General features: G+C 42.0%; 1 protein-coding gene across 1 annotated transcript in view; it reads right to left on the bottom strand.

The window, feature by feature from the left end:
- The window catches only part of Dtwd2 (DTW domain containing 2), a 53,968-nt gene extending 32,862 nt beyond the window's left edge, over positions 1-21,106 (bottom strand). Inside the window, exon 1 of the mRNA XM_052155725.1 lies at positions 20,816-21,106. Coding sequence (XP_052011685.1) covers positions 20,816-21,033 — 218 coding nt within the window. The 5' untranslated portion in view covers positions 21,034-21,106. The remainder of the gene's footprint in view (positions 1-20,815) is intronic.
- Positions 21,107-21,732: the final 626 nt, after the last annotated feature.

Below are 21,732 nucleotides of genomic sequence, written 5' to 3'. Positions count from 1 at the left end.
AATATAATTGGTTCTCTGGCACTGGTTAGAGTCCTGGCCAATTTAACCCATCAGCCTGCACCCTATTTATTTTAAGGATGGACCTAACCTTCATAGCTACATGCTTATGCGCTAGAACACTCCTCATCTTGTGTGCAACTATCTCTTCCTCACAAGGCTGAAGTCACTGTCATTAATCATAGTCATACATTTCCATAAATTCTTGCCTGTACTTCTAGACTTCTAAATAATTGTGTCTGTGGTGTAGCTACAAGACTATGGGGGCTAGAAAGTGAAATATGGTAGTGTGAAATAAGATGTTCCCTCCCTCCTGTCAGTCTTGGACACCGGAATACTTGGCCCCAACTGATGGTGGTTTGGAAGGATTAGGAAATATGGATGGGTTTTTGAGTATTCGCTCTACTTCCTTTTGGTGTTTGAGATATAAGTTCACGAACATTAGCTTGCAACCCTGTCACCTCAGAGGCTCATTAAGCTAAACTGCTGAGCCTAACCATCAGTTCACAGCATGTGACAGAGTAACCCTGGGAATTTGTGTTTCTGACAAGTTGGTGGGTGCTACTGATGCTGCAGGTGGGGATGGATAACAGGACAGTCTCAGGTGCAGTTCCCCATCCACCTCTGCAGGATTTTCTTTCCCACTGAATGACTTAAATTCATTCCTATCTAAATGCTGCCTAGTTATCCATTCCTGCATCTGAAGGCTGTCAAAGCCTTTTGAATTTTTTTTTCTTCTCGCTCTGGCCCTGCTCTCTGGCTCTGCTCGCTCCAGCCCAAAGGTTTATTTATTTATTATATGTGAGTACACTGTAGCTGTCTTCATACGCACCAGAACAGGGCATCAGATCTCATTATGGATGGTTGTGAGCCACCATGTGGTTGCTGGGATTTGAACTCAAGACTTCCAGAAGAGCAGTCAGTGCTCTTAATCGCTGAGCCATCTCTCCAGCCCACCTTTTGAATTTTTAAAGAAGCAGTTACCAAAGAACAAACAACAGAAGAGTAAATGCACAAGCCAATGAAGCCATTTTCTCTTTACGAAGATATGACCTTTCCTAGCCAACCAGTTCAGTTGCCCTGACAACTCTATCACTAGGCAACCCTATCACATATGCATATGATTAAAACAATCCACAACTGATAGAATGCATATTGACTGGAAAACTATAAAACCTGATCAGGACACCATACTTTGGGATTCCCTAATTTGGAGCCCTAGAAACTTCCTAGAGTTATGAAATGTTAGTCCTTTTAGTATGAAGCTGTCTGTAGCTGTACTATGTGCAATACATCATCTTGTACCTGAGCCAGACTGCTAAACTAGACTACCACAAAGATTATTGCAGAAACGCAGCACCTAGGCCTGCTCTGATACAAGCTGTCGCTCTAGTCCTGTGTGTCTCTGGTATCAAGAGGGTCCTACAGCCAGGCAGTGGAAGCACAGGCCTTTAATCCCAGCCTGCAGAATCCGAGGAGGCAGAGGCAGGCAGATCTCCAAGTTCAAGGCCAGCCTGGTCTACAAGAGTTAGTTTCAGGATAGCCAAGGATACAGAGAAATCTTGAAAAATCAAAATAAAGAGGGAGATGGGGGAAGAGTGGAGGAGGGGAAGAGTACCCTATAATTGTCTATTTCCCAAGATGTCTCACTAACTCCACCTATCTGCAGGACTTCATTCTTCATCTATCTGCTCCAATACACCATTCTAAAATAATCCACTCCTTCTACTATCACATTCTAGCACCTTTTCCTGACTTCCCTTCATATATTTAATTACCATTGAAGATCACATTAACAGAACGTGGGGGCAAGGTTGATACAATGTCAGTTACAGGACAACAAAGTCCAGCCTCCTCTTTTTTCTCTCTCTCTTTATATTAATTATTTTTAATTGAATATCATCTTCATTACATTGCCATGGTAAAACCTTTCCCAATTTCTCCCCTCCCCAAAGACCCCCAACCCCTCCTCCCTCCCCCTGCTTCCACGTATATGCCCCTCCACCCAACACGCTCCCCCCTCCCCCCCCTCGGTTTCCCTTTGTTGGGGCATCTATTGAGCCTTTACCACCTGACCAAGGACCATTCCTCCCACTGATGCCCAACAAGGCCTTCCTCTGCCACATTTTTGGCTGGAACCATGTGTGTCCCCTGGTTGATGGTTCAGTCCCTGGGAGTCTTGGGGCGTCTGGGTGGCGGAAATCATTGTTCTTCCCATGGGCTGTAAACCCCTTCAGCTCTTCTGGACCACCCTCCAGCTCCTCCATTGGGGACCCCACGCCCAGTCTAATAGTTGGTTGCTAGCATCTGCCTCTGTATTTGTAAGGCTCTGGCAGGGCCCCTCTGAAGACAACCATGTCATGCTCCTTTTGGTATACACTTCTTGTCATCTATAAACGTGTTGGGGTTTGTTGACTGTTTATAGGATGAATCCCCAGGTAGGGCAGTCTCTGGGAGGCTTTTACTTCAGCCCCTGCTCCACACATTGTCTCCCTTATTGCTCCTGTGAGTATTTTGCTCCCTATCTTAGAGGAACCAACGCACCCTTAGTTAAGTTCTCCTTTTTCTTGAGCTTCCTGTGCTGGGTGAATTGTAACTTGTTTATTTTGAGCTTTTGGGCTATTTCCACTTATTAGTGAGTGCATACCATGTGTGATCTTTTGTGATTGGGTTGCCTCGCTCAAGATGACACTTTCTAGTTCCATCCATTTGCCTAAGAATTTCATAAATTCATTGTTTTTAATAGCTCAATAGTACAGCCTCCTCTTTTTGTCGCTGCATTCCTAACACAACCATAGCAGGATCGCAAACAATGCTCAGTGAAAGAATACTTCTACATTCTCTCTCACCTTTACAATGGATGCTTTTCTCCTACATAATTTCCTATCCCATCCCTTCATTTTTCTTAGACATCGAATTTCATACCTCCTTCATGTTCTCTACAGTACTTAAATAATTCATTCTACTACAAGGCCAGCATTTCTGTTCTCTGTTTGAATATTCTGTGACCAACTTAATAAGTGGTAGGATGGAAGAGGTGAACCCGTTACTGCAGAAAACAGCTAAACACTGAGTAAACTCTGTAAGTGTGATGTAAGCTAAAAATTGCTTCCTCTCATGCTTTGATAACCTTATAAAATATGAATTTCTATGTATTTAACTTTAGTCTACAGTAATCTAATTACTAAATGTATCCTATTACTATAGTTGGTCGATGTGAGCACACATGTGTGCAGGTGCACATGTAAGTGTATCCGCATGCATGTGAAGGCAAGCTGACAGCTTAGGGTGTCATTCCTCAGGAGGAAGCCATACTGGGTTTTGTTTTTGCGACTTCAGTACTGAACCAGTTTGGACCTTGCCAAGTAGGCTGAGTGGGCAGAAAGTCTCAGGTCCTGTGCAACACGCTGGCTCTTCTTTTTCTCCTTGTTTGTTTGTTTTGGCACAGGATCTCTCTCTATAGTCCTGGCTGTCCCAGACCAACCTTGACTCAAACTCATAGAGATACACCTGCCTCTGCCTCTGCCTCTGCCTCAGGAGTACTGGAATTAAAACTGTGCACCATCACTCCCAGCTACAGCTAGCTTTTTATAGGGGCTCTAGAAACCAAACTTAAGATTGTCACATGTACATGACAAATACTTTAATAATTGAGCTCTCTCTCCAGTCTCAACACTACAGTTCTTTACAACATCTTATCATTTCAACTGACCAACTCTTTATTTAGTGAGTTTTGTGTGTTAAATATGCTATGACTGGTCAGCTGTTAAACTATCTCTTAATAAACAGTAATTGCAGCATAATTGCCATCTTCATTCTAAACTCTTTGAAAAAAAGAATAAAAAACTTTAAATATATAAACTTAAGCCTGAAAAATTCATACCTGTATATTAAATAATAAATTCAATCAATTCCTATTTTAATATACACTGCACATCTAACTATAATGGAATGTCCAAAGAGCTGAACTTTTTCATTCACTACATTTATAATGCATTGTAAACACATTATTGTTTTTCCATTCATTAGGGTTTATCTTCTTTAAAAATATATATAACCCAATAAATTTTAATTATATTCTTAAAATATGAATGGAACCTACAAAAAAATTCCCTAAGGGATCTGAGTGAGATAAGCATTTTCTTTGCTTCTCAGTAGAGATGGATTTGGAATGGGCATGTATGATGCCTGAAGATACAGACTGACTGCCCCCACAGTGCATGTGGCAGTGCCAGGGTAACCTGCCACTCCCAGCACCTCCTCTGACAGCCTGAGGGCTAATGCAGTTACGTCAGACATGGATCTGAGATTCTAGGACCTATAACACATCTTTCTAAACCTAATTAAGTCCCTTACACAATATTCACTGAATGCTTTTTCCTATCACAGTACTGATTTTAGTCAAGATACTCTCACATAAGTAAAAGTAAAATTTAAAGATTTATGAATAGATTTACAATAATTACTATCTTAAAGGATTTTTGCTCATTAACTAAAGAAACACAAACATAAACCCACTCCCTAAAAATTAATAGTTTAACTCAAATTTTCAAAAACACAACAATTTTTCTTAATATTCTCAAAAGAGAGAGAGTTAAAGACTCCGCAGCTCTTTACAGCATTAATTAAAGTCTACAACACAGCACACACAAAAATGGCAACCGCTTTCTCATTTTAAAACACACTCTGAAAAACTAAATCCCACAGTGCCCTCTGCTGTATTTTGGTTGCTCCTTTTTCTAACATTCTTTCACTGTTATTTATGTGTGCCCATGCCTGCATGTCTGTATGTCACCTGCATGCAGGTGCCAACGAGGCCAGAAAAGGGTTCAGATCCCTTAAAACAGAAGCTCTAGGCAGTGTGAGCGCTGTGATTGGTACTGTGGGTACAGAAGGCAAATCCAGTCCCCTGGGAGAGCAACATGCACGCTTAGCTGCTGAGCCATCTCGCCAGTCCCCCGGCCCCATTCTTAAAATCTTTTAAAGAACTGAAATAACCTAGAAAATGAATGCTACTTATTATATTTTTCAAACTATATACACATCTTGACCAATAAAAAGACAAGCACCTACACGAACATTTAATGTATTATAAATTTTCATCCCATACATAGGTAACCTCTCCCATTTATGACTATTTCATATTTAAGTAACTATAATATTCTCATATACTCCCCCAGCTGTTTTTTCTTACTAGATTCTTTTCAAAGTGACTATAGGAGTTAAGGAAAAGCATAAAAAAGAAAAATTACTATTATAAGCTGTCTAATTGGACTTAAAGCTCACTCAATAAGGAAAAATTAAGCCCGGTACTAGAAACCCAGCCAGCTTCCTGGGGCTAGTGAGGTCATGGACATTAGATAAGAATCTACTACTGCCATAAATAAAATGTATATAAATATATCTATTAGAAATACATACTAATTTTTAATCATCTATAGAATGTGATAAAAACAAACAAACTTCCAGTACAGCAATGGAGGTAAGTTGGTTCTTACTGTCAGATTCTTAACTTTTAAAAGTTACTCATCTATACTGTTAAGTGATACCATGACCAAGGTAATTCATAAAAAAGCATATAATTTGAGGCTTGTGGGTTCAGGGGTTAGAGTCCACGACCTTCATAGCAGGAGCCTGCAGCAGACATGACACTGAACAGCAGCTGAGAGCTCACATACTGAAATAAAACCATAAGGCAGAGAGGAAAAGCCTGCCCTCGGGGATATACCTACTCTAATAAAGTCACACCTCCTAATCCTTCCAAACTCTTCTATCAGTCAGGGTCAACTATTCAAACATATGAACCTATGGACTGAGAACCTTACTATTATCAGCTAACTATGATTTACTTCCTGTTTTTTAAGATATACAGATTGATAGATGATATATAGATAGTAGATGATGATGGAAGGATGGATGGATGGATGGATGGGACAACATAAGAGAGAGTTCTCATGCACCTTGCATCCACAATACCCTGGTTTTGATGTCTAAGACAGGCAAAACAAAAAAGATATAAGTAGCTATTTTAGTAGCAAATTAATCAAAGTCTCCTCCATAATGTTTCTTCTATACTTTGAAATATTATTTATCAGATACTAGATATTAAAATAAATGAGTAAATAAATATAAAACAAATCCACAAGTCCTTCCCTAGAAAAAAAATAGCAACAAAACCTGATCTTTATTTTCTTCTAGTACTAAGGCTCAAACCCAGGCCCTGTGCATGCTAAAGAATGGCCCTGGGCCACTACATGACCCCCAGACCCTCCATGACATGATATAAGCACCCCACACATATAGCAGAAGCGCATGCTCCCTGCCAAATGCTAATTAAAGGGAAACACATCCATCGTCACAGGCAAAGAGTCAAAAGTTAAAGTAAAGCTATTTTCCAAACAACAATATAAAGTATGAGGATTATGTTACTAGAAAAACTTCATTTTGTTTATTCTTTCATTGCCTCTTATCAAAAATGCCTATATTTTAAAATATGGGATTTTATATCTTCCTAACTTTATTTACATGTCTATTTCCTCAAAAATATATAAAGAGACTTGAGAATTTTTCTTGAAATAGAGTATATTAAGGTTTAGATTAGTGTTAGCTTACTGCATAAGAAGCCAATACTATGAATAACCCATGGATTTGAAGCCATACCCAAAAAGTGTGTTTGTCTATTTGTCTGTTTGTTTCAAGAAGCTTGACCAACATTTGCTTAAAATGAAGACTACTGAAAGCCCCAGGGTGACACCTCTAAGGAGGAGTAAGTGACCTGATGTGATCTACAAAATAACACAAATTCATAATGTCCCTTAGCCTTTAGTTTAAGGGAAAAGATACCCTATCAATAAAAAAGTTAGATACCAGCAAAAGGTATTAATGTATTAATGATAATAAAAGTGACAATTCATAGAAGAAAAGAGAAGAGGAACAGGGAGGAAAAGAAGTAGAGAATTTAGCATTGGTCACATACTTTTTATATTACAGATGCAATGCAAATGTTTTACCTGTCAGAGTGTTGGCATCACTGTATCACTGTCCTACTCTAGGTAAAAATAGGAGGTTCACATAAGTTAATAACTTCCTTTGGAGAAAATACAGCAGGCACTACAACAGCTCTCAGTCCAGATGCTTTCAATTAGTACTTTACATTGAGTCCATGTATCTATTGTTGATGAAGTCTTGAGGTATAATTTTATCTAAGTTGTTTTAGGCCCTACATGTCTATCACTACAGCTAAAATAGCTGAAGATAAACTTTAGGCACTATAAGAGAGCTAGGAGAAAAAGGTCAATACCTAAGCATCCATAAACTAGTATAAAATGGCTAAAAGTAACTGGGGATATGAGGTTGGATATCAGGATAGATATAAGGAAGCAAACAGTACAGTGGGGAGAACTGGAATTTAAAAAAACAAAAACAGTTCTAGGGCTGAGGAATGGCTCAGTGTGTAAAAGCACTTGCCATGCACGCATGAGGACTTGAGTTGAGAATCATAGAACACACACACACATCCACACACAGTATCACACATCTATAACCCCAGTGCTCCTGAGGGAAGAGGGGAGGAGAAGAGGTAAATCCTTGGAAGCTCTCGGGTCAGCAAGGCTTGACCACAAAGAAGCAAACAAACCCTGTCTCAAAACAGTGGAAGGCAAAGACCTATACCCAAGTTGTGACCTCTGACACACGCACTGTAGCACATGCATGCCCACACCCACATACATGCAGACACACACAAATATCATACACACATGCTATACACATATATGCCAAGAAAGAAAGAGGAGAGAGGGAGAAGTGGAAGAAGGGGAGGAGAGAGTCTATGTACTCAAATAGAGAAACTGCTTTCATGGAAATTAAGTTGGACTGAGATAGCATAGATTTCATACAACAGAAATTAAGGGAAGTGATTCTCAAAGGGGAAAAATAACAAAGCTAAAGAGTTAAATATTAACAAATAACTGTTTAGAAGCAACAGTTCTGGATAACAAGGAGGGGATCTGTATGGAGTGGCAGAGAAAGACACAAATCAGCAGGCTGAGGACTAAGCAGCAGGCTCTGGGCAGTACACTCAGCAGTCTGAACCCCGCCCCTTACCTATAATACAAGCACAGACCTCCAGGAAAAGAATACCATGAGTAGCCCCAGGTGTTGGGAATTGGACTTCTGGTGAAAGGCAAGCTGGGAAACAACCACCATAGGTACAGAACTGTTACATCATGACAGCAACAGCAGAGAGAAGAAACAGGTAAGGAGGAGCGTAGCGGCTCAGGTGCCTCCACCCTGCTGGTGCGCCTCAATCTCATCAGTCATGCTACAGCACAACTACAGCCTGTGTGATTCTCCCCTGGAGACTCCTGATCATAACAGCCAAGTTCCCTTCATCTTCATCCTGCCAGTGCCTGGCTTAGTGTAAGGCACCACATGACAAACATTTGCAGAGCACATGTGAGTTTACTTAAAGATACAACTGAAGAATGAGCTCTAAAACTACTTCACTGAAGGCTTGAGCAATGAACTGTACAATTTGAGCTCAGGCACGCTACCTGTTCTTTCTCAAGAAAAAAAAAAAAAAAGCACTAGTGATTCATATCTATCTGAATTCTAAGACAGTTTCTTGGAAGCTGAGGCACTAAGTGGCACTATGTCCCATACTGAGAGGCCTTCTCTGCCTTCTGTATATTCTCTGGCTGGAATTCCCAAGCAGACAAGCTTGGCCTTCTCACCTCTTTTATTCTGGTCCCAAGTGCTTTTCTTTTGATCTTCTGGTGGTAACAGTTGAGTTAGACAAGGGGTAAAGTCCTTTCTTACTCTAAGTCTCATGCACTGGATCAAATTCCAGAAATGTTCTGCCCAACAGATTCCAGCACCCAAGAATCTGACAAGACAGAAGCCTCCTGGCCACATCTAAGTTTCTACCCCATTGGAGGTCAGTGAGTTAGTCTAAAGAAAAGAAGAGAGTTCTGAGTCAGAGGCCAAGCATCGTACTGACACAGCATCTTACTATCCCTTTGTGGTGCTCTGAGTACCCCAAATGTTCAAAGCAGTCCCTCTCTTCCCTGAGTCACACAAGAATAAAGTAGGGGTGATCAATGGTTTATATCACAAAAGAGAAACAATGAGCTTGGGAAACCACTGATTTTATAAGTATTATACAAACCTTTGCTGGGACAACGATCTCATCTCTCAAGCTTGCTTGGTATAAATATTACTCTTAAGAAAAGGTAAAAAATGTTAATGATCTTAAATTCTTACTAGAATATCAGAGATTCTAGATACTAGAAGATCAGAGAGATATAAGAAGTATCAGACTGTATGAGTTGAACAGTGTCACTTAAACAGGTATGCCCAAGTCCTAACCTAACATCATGAATATGACTTTCTTTGACTATCAGACCTTTGCAAGTGTAATGAAGAACCATACACTGAAATTGGTCTAGGATGACTTAAAATGACTGTCATAAGAAAAGGGAAGAGCTGATGAAAGAGACCACTAATCAAACAACGCCAGGGAAGAGGAAATGAGGAACAATATCTTCCCAGATGGAACCAGCACCAGTGACAACCTAAGTTCCAACTCTTGACTCCTAAAGTATGAGAACAAATCTCTGTTGTCTTCGGTTTCCAAGTTGGTTTGCAATGGTTACTTTGAAGGCCATGACCGTTGTTGAGGCAGGTGTCTCCAGACTGTTCTGCAATGATGCAAATGTTGTTGTGAACATACAACAGCATTTCCTCTGCCAAAACTCATGATGATGTCAGCCACAGATTGAAGTCACTGGGATTCCAGCCCAGAAAACTACCTTAACAGTATCAAAATTCCAGGATGCCACCTAAAATCCTAGACATAAATCAGGAATTGGCTGCATGTATAACATTTTAGCAAATTTACAAGAGCAATAAAATGTTTAAGAAAAAGAGCTGTAAGTGTCGAGACTACTGGGATGGTTGCTTAGCATGCTTGAGGCCCTGGGTTCCATCTTTAGAAGGAACACTACTTGGCAGGAAGGCCAAGAAGATGGGCTGGAGAGAAGGCTCAGTCCTGAGGTACTGAGGACCTACCCAGAACCCACTCAGTTGCTTACAATGCGTATCACTCCAGCTGCTGGGGACCTGGTATCCTCTTCTACCCTCCACAGGCACCAGGCACAGATGTCTTTTGCATACATGCAGACAAAATACATACACATACATGTCAAATAAAAAGTTTGCTTTTGTTTTAAGTCAGTGGACAGTCATTTGGCATATGTGAGTAGGTAACAGCTGCCGTGGGACAGTATGAAATGTTTCCATATGTTCTATTATAAGATCCAGTAATAGGCAGCTTTTCCCATTAAGCATATAACTCCTTTGTATTCACAGGTTGAGCACAATCAAGAAACACTAACTATGGGAAGCAAGAGAATCTTGTAGAAGTCGTAACTATTTTAGACCGCTGCCCTTACAGAAATTCCAATTATCTCTGTTTGGCCACAGCACATCTTTCAAAGGCTACAGAAGGCACTAGTAGATGGCCCCATTATGGTCATACCCAACCAGTGTCACCTATGTCCCATGTAATGACCAGGGAGAAAAGTCTTAGGGTTTAAAGGATTAGCTGGTGGCTAGCAGATTTCAGAGAGGTTAGTGCATACTGAGAGTCCAAACTTCAGCAATGGACTAACATGATTCTCGGATGAATGGACTTTTGGTATGTAGGACACATGTGGAGGAAGGAGGCTGGGAGTGGAGCCTGTGATGGTGTTGAAAGACTTCATCTAGCCCATTCCTCTTGGCCTATTTCCTACCTGCCATGAACCAGCTACTTTACTCTCCTAGCCATCTGTTCTGCCTCACCATAAAGAAGACCAGAAGAAAAGAAAAAGACCTTGAAACTGCAACCTGGAAGACAGGATCCTTCCAGTTTCCGTCTGTGCATGGAGCTGATCCTGTGGCACATCGCTCCATACCCAAATACCGTAGGGAGAGAGCTGGTCTCCCAGGAGTGCCAACACACCTGTGAGCACAGGTAAGACCACCACTTCTGCTCAAATTCCTGGCCCAAGAGGAACCCACCCAGAGCCATGAGGACACAGGAACCAAGGAACATTCAGGGACAAGATCCTTCCAGTTTCCATCTGCACCCCAGAGCTGAGCCTGTGCCACAGCTCTCCATACCCAAATTTCTCTCAGAGAGAACTAGTATCCCAGGAGTGCTACTAACACACAGGCTTGCAGGAGGGACAAGCCACAGTCAGAGACAGCAAGATCACCTAACACCAGAGATAACCAGATGGCGAGAGGCAAGGGCAAGAACATAAGCAAGAGAAACCAGGGCTACTTGGCATCCTCAGAAGCCAGTTCTCCCACCAGTGAGCCCTGGAAACTGCACGTTTCTAAGGTGTTTCAGCTATCCTTTCACAGCATCAAAAAGTAACAGGAGGAAACTAGGAGTTATTACCACTGCTGGCAGACTGGGGGCAGCTTTGCTGTGTGATGCCTCTGGTGATTTAAAACAAATTTCATGAGTTCAATCTGTAATTACTTGCTGGGTTCCCTAATGTATAGCCAAATAACTGAGGCTATTTCTGGTTGGTCATTATGTTGCAAAATAACTAGAAACACTTCTTGAAAAGCCTCAACAGTCTCTGCTCTACACTTTATCTCCTTATTTACTTATGAGTATTCTGTTGCCCTTCTCAGAAGAACCAAAGCACCCACACTTTGGTCTTCCTTCTTGAATTTCATGTGGTCTGTGAATTGACTTTTGGGTATTCTGCGCTTTTGGGCTAATATCCACTTATCAGTGAGTACATACCATGTGTGTGATTGGGTTACTCACAGGAGTAAATATGGAGATAAAGTGTAGAGCAGAGACTGAAGGAAAGGCCATCCAGAGACTGTCCCACCTGAGGATTCATCCCATACACAGCCACCAAACCTCAGCACTATTGTGGATGCCAAGAAGCACTTGCTGAAAGGAACCAAGCCTTGAAAATACAGAGGTGGATTCTCACAGCCAACCATTGGACTGAGCATGGGGCCCCCAATGTAGGAGCTATAGAAAGTACTGAAGGAGCTTGCAGCCTAATAGGAAAAAGAACAATAACAACCAGCCAGACCCCTCCCACACCAAGAGCTCCCAGGGTCTAAGCCACCAACCAAGGAGTACACATGGCATATGTAGCAGAGAATTGCCTTGTCAGGCATCAATGGGAAGAGAGGTCCTTGGTCCTATGAAAGCTTGAAAGATGCCCCAGAGAAGGGAATTGAGGGTGGGGAGGTGGGAGTGGGGTGGGTGGAGGAACACCCTCATAGAAGCAGGGGGAGGGAGGATGAGATAGGGGAGCCCTGGAAAGGAAATAACATTTGAAATGTAAATTTAAAAATCCAAAAAAAAAAAAAGGCTCAACAAAAGTTTTTAATAAGAGAAATGTCAGGGTGATTTACTGTTAAGGAAATACAGGACTGAAGAGAAAAGAAAGGAGGGAAGAAGAAGAAGGAAGAGGAGGAGGAAGAAGGAGGAAGAGGAAGAAGGAGGAGGAAGAAGGATGAGGAGGAGGAAGGAGGAGGGAGGAAGAGGAGGAGGAGGATGGCAGTAGGGCGTGGGTGGCAGCCAACCAACCAGGGCACTTTTCTAGAAAGTGTAACACCATTTTGAGAGAAGTCAGAGGCAAGTCCTGGGGAAGGTCCCCAAGGCACTGTTAACACAGCAAATGAACAGACACGGTGTGTTACAGCCCAGAAGACTTCCAGTGTGACAACACAGAGACTGGTGGGCAGTGATGGTGACCCTAAACCTGGTCTATGTTAATCTGTATCTTGTCTTTGTTTTTCATAAAACTTAAAATATTTTTGAAAAAGTAGCTAAAATTTTTCAAAATAGAAAAAAATTAGCTAAAATAAGTATAGAAAGAAAATATTTTAACTGTATGTTATTTTAAGCTGAGTTACTACAAAAGGACAAAGATTTTTGTGAATAAGTTTAATTTTTAAGTTTGTATCTGATGCCTTCAATTCTAATAATTTTTAGTGTTTTAATAAGTACATATAAATTATATATAAAAACATAAACTGAAATAAGGAATATTAACTGTAAAGCTGGAAACATGTTCATCAAGTAAGGCAACCTGCTGCTCTGCCCGAGGACCTGGGTTCAATTCCCAGCCCCACATGACGGCTCACAGCTGTGACTCCAGTTCCAAGTTCTAGGGCTCTCTTCTGCTCTCCTCAGGCACGGACAGGCACGTGGAACACAGGAATACAGTCAAACAAAACATCCACAGCCATTTTTTTTTAAGCAGCCCTGGGAAAGGCACTCGCCTCAAACCCTGATAATTTGAGTTTGATCCCCAAAACCCACAAGGTAGGAGAGAACTGACTCCTGCGAGTTGTCCTATGACTTCCACTAACATTCAGCATGTGCACGCACACACACACACACACACACACACACACACACACACACACACTTCTTTTAATAAGCTCCCTATTCTGAAACTCTAAGGTGAGCTGCTAAGGACACACTGCTCTGCAGTTGTTACCCTTTAAAAAAAAAAGTGTGTAACCTAATACTAACCATGAGAAGGCATGAATCAAACCAAACAAAACAACATTCTACAAGGTAACTCACCAGTATCTTTCAAAAGCATCAAAATTATGAAAAACAAGGAGAACTGGAAGACCCATCACAACCTAGAAATCACAGCTAATGACAATACACGGTGCATTTCAAACACCAGGAAGGACTGTAAAGGTTCCTGTAATAAAGAATGTTGGAGGAAATAGTTTATGCTGATTCAAACATTTAGAATGTTCATGTTCATTAAAGCATTGGATGAGACTCCATATATATGTCAAATTTTAAATTTTTACCATAATCAAAAAGGAAAAAAGTAAAATTACTAGAGCCCTTGAGAGAGGGAACTGGAAAATTATTAGAGACATAGTATGCTGGTTAGTTTTTTGTTAACTTGACATAAGCCAAGGTCATCTGGGAAAAGGAATTTCAATTGGAAAAAAATGCCTGTATTAGAAAATGCCTGCATTAGATTGGCCTGTAGGCAAGTCTGTGTGGCACTTTCTTGATTCAAGGTTGTTATGGAAGGAGCCAGCCTACTGTGGATGGTGCTACAGCTGGGAAGGTGGTCCTGGGATGGATAAGAAAGGAAGCTGTGAAAACCACGCCAGTGAGCAGCAGCCTTGCGTGTCCTCTGCATCAGCTCCTGCCTCCAGGTCCCTCCTCCAGGTCCCTGCCCTGCCGGAGTTCCTGTCCTGACTTCCTCTGAGGATGAGCAGGGATGTGGGAGCTGAAATAACCCCTTTCCTCCCCATGCTGCTTTTGGTCATGGTGTTTTATTACAGCAGCAGAAATCTAAGACACAGAGCCTATATTAAGACAATACAAAGGCTCTGGGTTCACATGGTCCTGATGACTATGTAACCCTGCAAATCTAATGCCACTGAATATGTCTCAGTTACTGTTCCACTGCTGTGAAGAGATACCATCACCAAGGCAGCTTATCAAACGAAGTACTTAATTGGGGCTTTCTTACAGATCCAGAGGGTTAGCATCCAGGCCTATCATGGTACAGAGCAAGCAGTAGGCAGGCAGACATGGATGGCTCTGGAGCAGCAGAGACTTACATCTGATCCACAAGCATCGGGCAGAGAGAGAACGACACTAGGCCTGGTGTGGGCTTTTGAAACCTCAAAGCCCAGCCTCAGCAATATACCTTCATCAACAAGGCCATGCTTCCTAGTCCTGAACAGTCCACCAACTGGGAATCACACATTCAAATATATCAGACTATGAGAGCTTTTCTCATTCAAACCTCTACAGAATCCAAACTTATAACACTGTTTAAATGATGAAAATGCCTTTAATATGTTGCCACAACTCAAAAACAAAGGTAATTCTGTCAAGGAACTTAACCATATAAACAAACTTTTCTTTACAAAAAAATTGGTTCTACTGAGCTTTCTAATCCTTTTTGCAGTAATAGTGGGCTTATTGAATACCTATTCTTTTTGTTTGTGGGAATGGCTTTTTCTGAAAATACCTTTTGCTTTCACAACTAAACTTTTGCTGGACCTTGCAACCAAGTTAATTATATGCCCTGAGACCATTTAAAACTATATACTTGATCTGTTTCCCTACTATATATTCACTCTGGTTAACTTGCCTTTAAGAAAACAACATAGCCCAACCTAACCCTGCCATGGACCTCACATGCAATCAGCTTTTATAACATAAGCTAAACTCAGACCTTTAACTACACATTCCTTCATGCCTCTGACCCAGAATTGTGTGTGTGTGTTTGTGTGTGTGTGTGTGTGTGTGTGCATGCTCAAGTGAGTGTGTGAGGGATAGGGGTAGAAATGGGGAAAGAGATAGAGACAGAAGTGACAATAATTTGCTGAAAGTAGTCAACAGGTTGAAAATCATTTTAAAGAAAACAAGTACCTACCATAAATGTTGGAAGCAACATCTGGATACAGTTTAAGAACATCTGTTTGGCCAGGCGGTGGTAGCGCACGCCTGTAATCCCAGCACTCTGGGAGGCAGAGGCAGGCGGATTTCTGAGTTCGAGGCCAGCCTGGTCTACAGAGTGAGTTCCAGGACAGCCAGGGCTATACAGAGAAACCCTGTCTTGAAAAAAACCAAAATCAAAAAAAAAAAAAAAAAACATCTGTTTGTGGTTTTAAGTACTATTTGGGTCATCTGGGGTCAGTAAAGTAACTTCTTTTCTTGTAAGATTTGACTAAAAATTTCTGTAAAAAGGAATTCCTTTTTCTCATTCCATATTTTCTGTGCTATTCAATAAATATTGAGAGAAGCCCTTCATTAGGGACAGACTTAAGACACAGATAACAGACAGAAGACAAACAGGGCACTGACCACAAACAGGGCAGAAGGAAGACTCAGAGAGAGTAGAAATTTCAAATTTGGGCTCACTCTTGGTCTAATGTACTCTAAGAGCAGGAATCCTTTAAGTCCATGTCCATGTTGTACCATGTTGCACTCTTTAAGACCACTGATGTGTTTGTTTCTGGGGTTTCTCCTTGCATGGTCCCAAAACTTCTACTCACTCCATTTCACTGTTCCCTCTTTCCCCATCTTTTCACTAGGCTTCCAACAGAATAAAAATGTTTTCTAATGAAAAGAAAGACCCTTCAGCAAAGGAAAAAAGTAAATACCTAACAGTACTACTTTCAAATCTGCTTTCCTAATTGAAGAGCTACCAAGAGAAACGAGAATTTGACCATAGGCAGGAAAAAGATTCAGCAGATGTGAGCTTGACCTTAAAATGGACAATAATGTGGTAGGCATAGTAAACATAGCTGCCATCCCAGAACTTGACAAGAGGACTAAGTAAATAAATAAATAAATAAATTGGTTCATCTCAAAATAATTAAAAACAGCCAAAGGAACAGAAAACAATCTATGGATCAGAAAGGGCAAAGAAACACTTTGTACCACATGTAGTAGAAAGCTAAGGGCCCAAATGCTGGTTTGTGCACAGTTTATCATTATGTGCAGCCACAATAGAAACACCAAAGCCAGAGCAGTTATCCCAGCCACCACGCTCCAGCCACTGACAGATTATAAAAGGCATGGAAGACAGGTCCAATGGGTAAACCATTTGCCACACAAAAAGGAAAACCTTAGTTCAAATCCCCTGAGCCCAGATAAAGTCAGGCAGTCTATAGCTCAAGGCCCCCCAGCCTGGCATATGCAGCAACAAAACAAAAAGTACAAAAAGAGACCACAATAAAGACCAACACCAAGGGTTTCCTTCATTCTCCACACACATGCATACACATATCATACACACATACACACATACACACACACACACACACACACAGAGAGAGAGAGAGAGAGAGAGAGAGAGAGAGAAACAGAGAGAGAGAGAGAGAAACAGAGAGAGACAGAGACAGAGACAGGCTTAAAACCAAGAGAGGAAAAACACTATTCAAATAATAAAGTTATCTTGTTAGATAAAAATGTATAAAAAGAACTTTGGGGCTCAGCAGCTAATCACTCTTCCTGTAAAAGCCTACAAGCCTGAGTTTGATCCCAGGAACACACTCTAAGATGGAAAGAGAGACAAAAGTAAAGCAAATTGTCCTCTCTCTTCTATATTCATGCCTGGCAGGTGTGCATAGGTACACACATACACACACAAACTTTTTCTCAATTACTTTGTAACTTATGAACCCCTTTTAAATACTATCACGTTTTAAACTAGAATATTACTTGATTTCATAGTTATCCTTAAATCTATAAGCATAACTAATACTATAAATTATTAATTGGGGGAAAATTAACATAAAGAATTATTGTGGTATGATGTTCTTTGAAGAAAACATCTAGCTGGGTGTAATAGTGCAATTCTTATTTTTCTTGGGGGAAGTAAATCAAACATTTAGTAGGCTCTGGTATATTTTGCTTTTAACTGGTCACTCCTCTTTAAAGATTTAATTAAGATTAAGAAGGAAAATGTTTCTCGGCATATATCATCTTTGCTCAACTCTGAACATATGATTAACTTGCATAACAATTTATAAATCAGCTTTGCACATATATTATGAACAAACCACTTTCAAGAATAAACATATTTTCTATGTAAACAGGAAAGAACAAATTAATAATTTTTCTTTGGAAATATGATCTTTTATATTTACCAAAAAAAATTTAATTTGCAGAATGCCTAAACTTTTGCCCTACACATTATCATCACTAATACATTTGATTTTATATTTACAAAAAGGGCTGGAAATGGATTTCAGATAGAGTGTTCCTGAGGCCCTTGGTAAAACCCCAGCATCCCACAGTGGGTTGTGCTGGCCCATGTTAGAATTCCAACAGCAGGAAGTGAAGCAGAGGATCACTCCAGGCAACCCAGAATGCTGGAAACCAGCGGGGCTACATGACACCTTGTTGAAAATTAGAAATGGGGGGAGGGAAGGAACTGAAAGACGGTTAAGTTGAAATGTGTTTGGTACATGTAACTTAGGCGATACGACTTCGCAACATGGGCCAGTGAGTACCAGTAGAACAGCAGGAGTAACTGAACTGCAGCTCAGTGTTCCTGCCCAGCTCTCCAAAGAGCACTGAGCCACACACAGCTAAACCCCAAAGACAAATGCAAAACCTGAAGACCAGTTCCTGCTGAACACAGGCGCTTTTCCTTTACTGTAAGCCACACAATGATAAGTACATCTAGACAGTAAGGTATCCTATAACTGAGATCCATCCTGACTTCTGACAAGCCAACCTCTGGCACAAGGCCAAAGATAAAGTACCCAAGTGTTTAAGTAAAAAAGGCGTCCTACCTCATCACAAGAGAGCTCTCCTGACAGCACTCTGGGCCAACATCCCAATCACCATCCAATCCCAGTATGTTGGATGTTTGCTGTTGTATTACCTGTATCTATTTTTAAAATGAAGTTATACCACTGTATTGTGATTAGCAGAGTAGCCAATAAGTAATAAGCAAATGCATAATTCTGGTGCTCAGGAAAAGGCCCAGGGTAAAGAAGAAGGATTAGAGACAATAACCTATCGGGAAACTGGTAAAATCACCAGTTGGAAGTGCATACCATCTACCATCCAAAAGAGAAGAGAACTTAAGAATCAGTTCTCTGGAGAAGTGAGGGGGTCTCTCTGCAGGTGGCAGGCAGACAGCAACGCCAACTGGGAGGAGGTGACAGGAAAACTCAGCTCAGACTGATTTTGTCAACCTGGATCATGACTTTGGAGATTCTGATGCCAGCTGGTTTATTCCCAACAAATGTAAACACTGGTATCATTTGGGGAAAGTTTGTATTGGGTAAATACAATCTCCAATGCACAACAAAGCATAATACAACAAAGCTTGAGTCGGGGTACATGTCATTTCTTCTAAGAAGATGGGTTCTAGAGCTAGGCTACCTGTACTAGCTTAAGGGCCCAAGCAAGGATATGGCTAGTCTGTGTCACAGAGACAGCCTAGAGGTCATGTGGGCTATTAGCCCCCTTTGGTCCTGGTTGTGGGAGCTTGGAAAGCCTCTGGATGAATGGGTCATTTAGATTACTAGCCACCCCTAGTCCTAGCCCGACAGAAAATGCAGATCACCAGGCTATTAATCACCTCCAGATCACAGCCTTCTGGGTGGAAGATCTTTTTCATCCAAAAGACAATCCTTTGTGCTTAACATTCCTGTTTTCCCTGGAGATATGTTAGCTGAAGGACCTTCGCACTCTCAGCGGAGAAGCCCAACATTTAGAGTCTGAGAAGGACAGGCAAAGGAGACTGGGCCAACAAAGTCATCTAAATCTAAGAGAACTAAAGAAGGCATGTGTGACAGTGCTTACAGAACACTGCCAGCTGATCGACGACGACGACTATCTTCTAATCTGACAAAGATCCACTGGATTTTACCTCATGAACGTTATGGCAGCTGTAGCAAAAGCCATTTCAGGGTAACTAGGAACAGGGAACTAACTGCAGAACGACTATAAGGCAAGGAAAGAGAGGCAATAAGCTTTAGCTGGGATCAGAAATGGTTACACACACACACACACACACACACACACACACCAAGGGGTCCATATGTCAAAGGCTTATGGCATTACTAGAACAAGGAAGTGGGCTAGGCAGAGGAAGTTAGGTCATCAGGTAAATGACTTGAGTGGGACCCTGGGCATTTGGCCCCTTTCTGTAGTCTTCATGGAATCTGTGCACAGTGTGACCTGTGCAGCACTGCAGACCCAACACAGACAACCAAGCTTTGAGCTGCAAGCTCTGAAACCCTGAACCCAAATAAGTTTTCTCCTTCTAAGCTGAATACCTCAGGTACCAAGATAAGGGAAACTGACCAATATTAAATAATTAAGAAGGGCAACAGAGACGATCGATGAAGACTTTCAGTAAGCAGGGACATCCATCCAAGAGGTAAGGAGTGACGTTTCTTAAAGTGCTGAGATTAAATAAGCAGGAAAGACAAAATGCACAGCTGAATCACAGCAAAGCACTCATGTGGCCCCCAAAAGAATAACCAGGTGTGTTGTGAACAGCCAGTCCTACTCGACATTGTCCACCCAATAACCTCTGCAGTGTTCTGCTAGCATGAGGCCGCGACTTATTTATTCTTGGCTGCGTTTCTAGTACACAGAACAGACAGCAGACACACAAGAAATTAAGTTTAACAAAATCTTTTTTGAAACAGGGTCTCATACAGCCAAGCTAACCTCTAACTTCCTAGGTAGCTGAGAATGATCTTGAACTTCTGATCTTTCTGCCTTCACTTTGAAAGTACTCGGATAACAAACATGGTTTATTGCCAAGTAAATTCAAAAATTCTCAACAAAGGCAGCTGCTTCGTTCTTCCCCAATCCATCTCTCCTACAACCCATATTATGATGGCAAGCCCACTTAAGCATCGTTAAGTATTAATGCCATTACGCATCCAGAATTCCTTTTATTAAAGACTGAAATTTCTTGGGAAAAGAACTACGTCTTGCTGGGCTTGGTGGCACACACTTTTGATCCACGAACGAGGCAGAGGCAGGGAGATCTCTTGAGTTCAAGGCCATCCTGGTCTACAAAGCTAGTTCCAGGACGACCTGGGCTCTGTTACACTGAAAAAAAAACAAAAACAAAAACAAACAAACAAACAAAAAAGTTCAAAAACTAAGTCTTGAAGAAAGTCCTGTTACACAATCATGGCCCTGGCTGAAAAGCTTCTTGCTTTAGCAGACACGATCGGAGTCCTCCCGGCCGACAGGGGGCGCCGCAGCTCCCGGCAGCACAGGCGTAGGCCCCCGCCCCGGCCCCGCGCTCACCTGCAGCGGCTGCACTCGGGCCTGCGCTCCGCGTGCTCCACCGGCAGCCCCCACAGCCCGTCTGCATTCGTGCTGTCCCCCAGTGCGTCCGCGGGAGTCGCCGCCAGCGGTGCGCCGACCTCGGTCCGCTCCTCTTGGTCCGGCGTCGGTGACCCCGAGGCGCCAGAAGGCCGAGGCGCAGACTCCCCGAGCGTTCGCGCCTCTGCCTGCGGCTCCATGGGCGGTGTTAAGAGTCAGGCCCTCGCATTGAAGGAGCGCTGCCGCCGGAGGGCGCCACGCGCTGAAAATATGGGTCTGCGCACGCCCTCACGTAAGGGGCGGGCCTCAGATGTGACGTGATGTCCCGCCCCATTGCAGAAATATAAGGAGCCCATTGGTGTGTTGGAGTGCTTCTCCTACTGGCCGGAAGGAGATTGTGAGCCTAGAGGCTGCAGGTGTAAGATTAGGCACAAGTAAAGGAATCGTCTCCAGAAGCTCCTGCGCAGTTCTTTGTGTTTAAAAGAGATCATGAAATTCTAGGCCGCATCGCCGAGTTCTAGGCACGCGCACGCTAAGCCCTGCGGCAGCTTGCGCCTCGACATTAATGACCAAAGGCTGCATGGAGCGATTGCAGCCAGTGAAAACTGATCCCTGGACTGCTCCAGCGGCTGTGCCCCATGCCTTGTCTTCCTAAGTGTTTCTTCTAGCCGTCGGGCATTCCATTTTACATTTGACACCAAATGATTGCTAAATGGTGTGTTTAACTCCCCAAGCCTCCTGGAACCAAGCAATAAGAGCTGGTTACTGTGTTTATTGTATGGTTGAGGAAAAAAAAACACTGCAAATTAGCACTACTTACCAAAGTTCCCACAAAATCTAGGTAATAGAAGAAAATCTGATAGCTCAGACTTTCCATTAAAAGTTACAACGGAAGTAGA

Source organism: Apodemus sylvaticus, chromosome 13 (genome assembly GCF_947179515.1).
Source record: "Apodemus sylvaticus chromosome 13, mApoSyl1.1, whole genome shotgun sequence".
Classification (NCBI taxonomy): Eukaryota; Metazoa; Chordata; class Mammalia; order Rodentia; family Muridae; genus Apodemus; species Apodemus sylvaticus.
The sequence above is the reverse complement of the archived record's forward strand: the minus strand, read 5'-3'. Positions and strand labels throughout refer to the sequence as shown.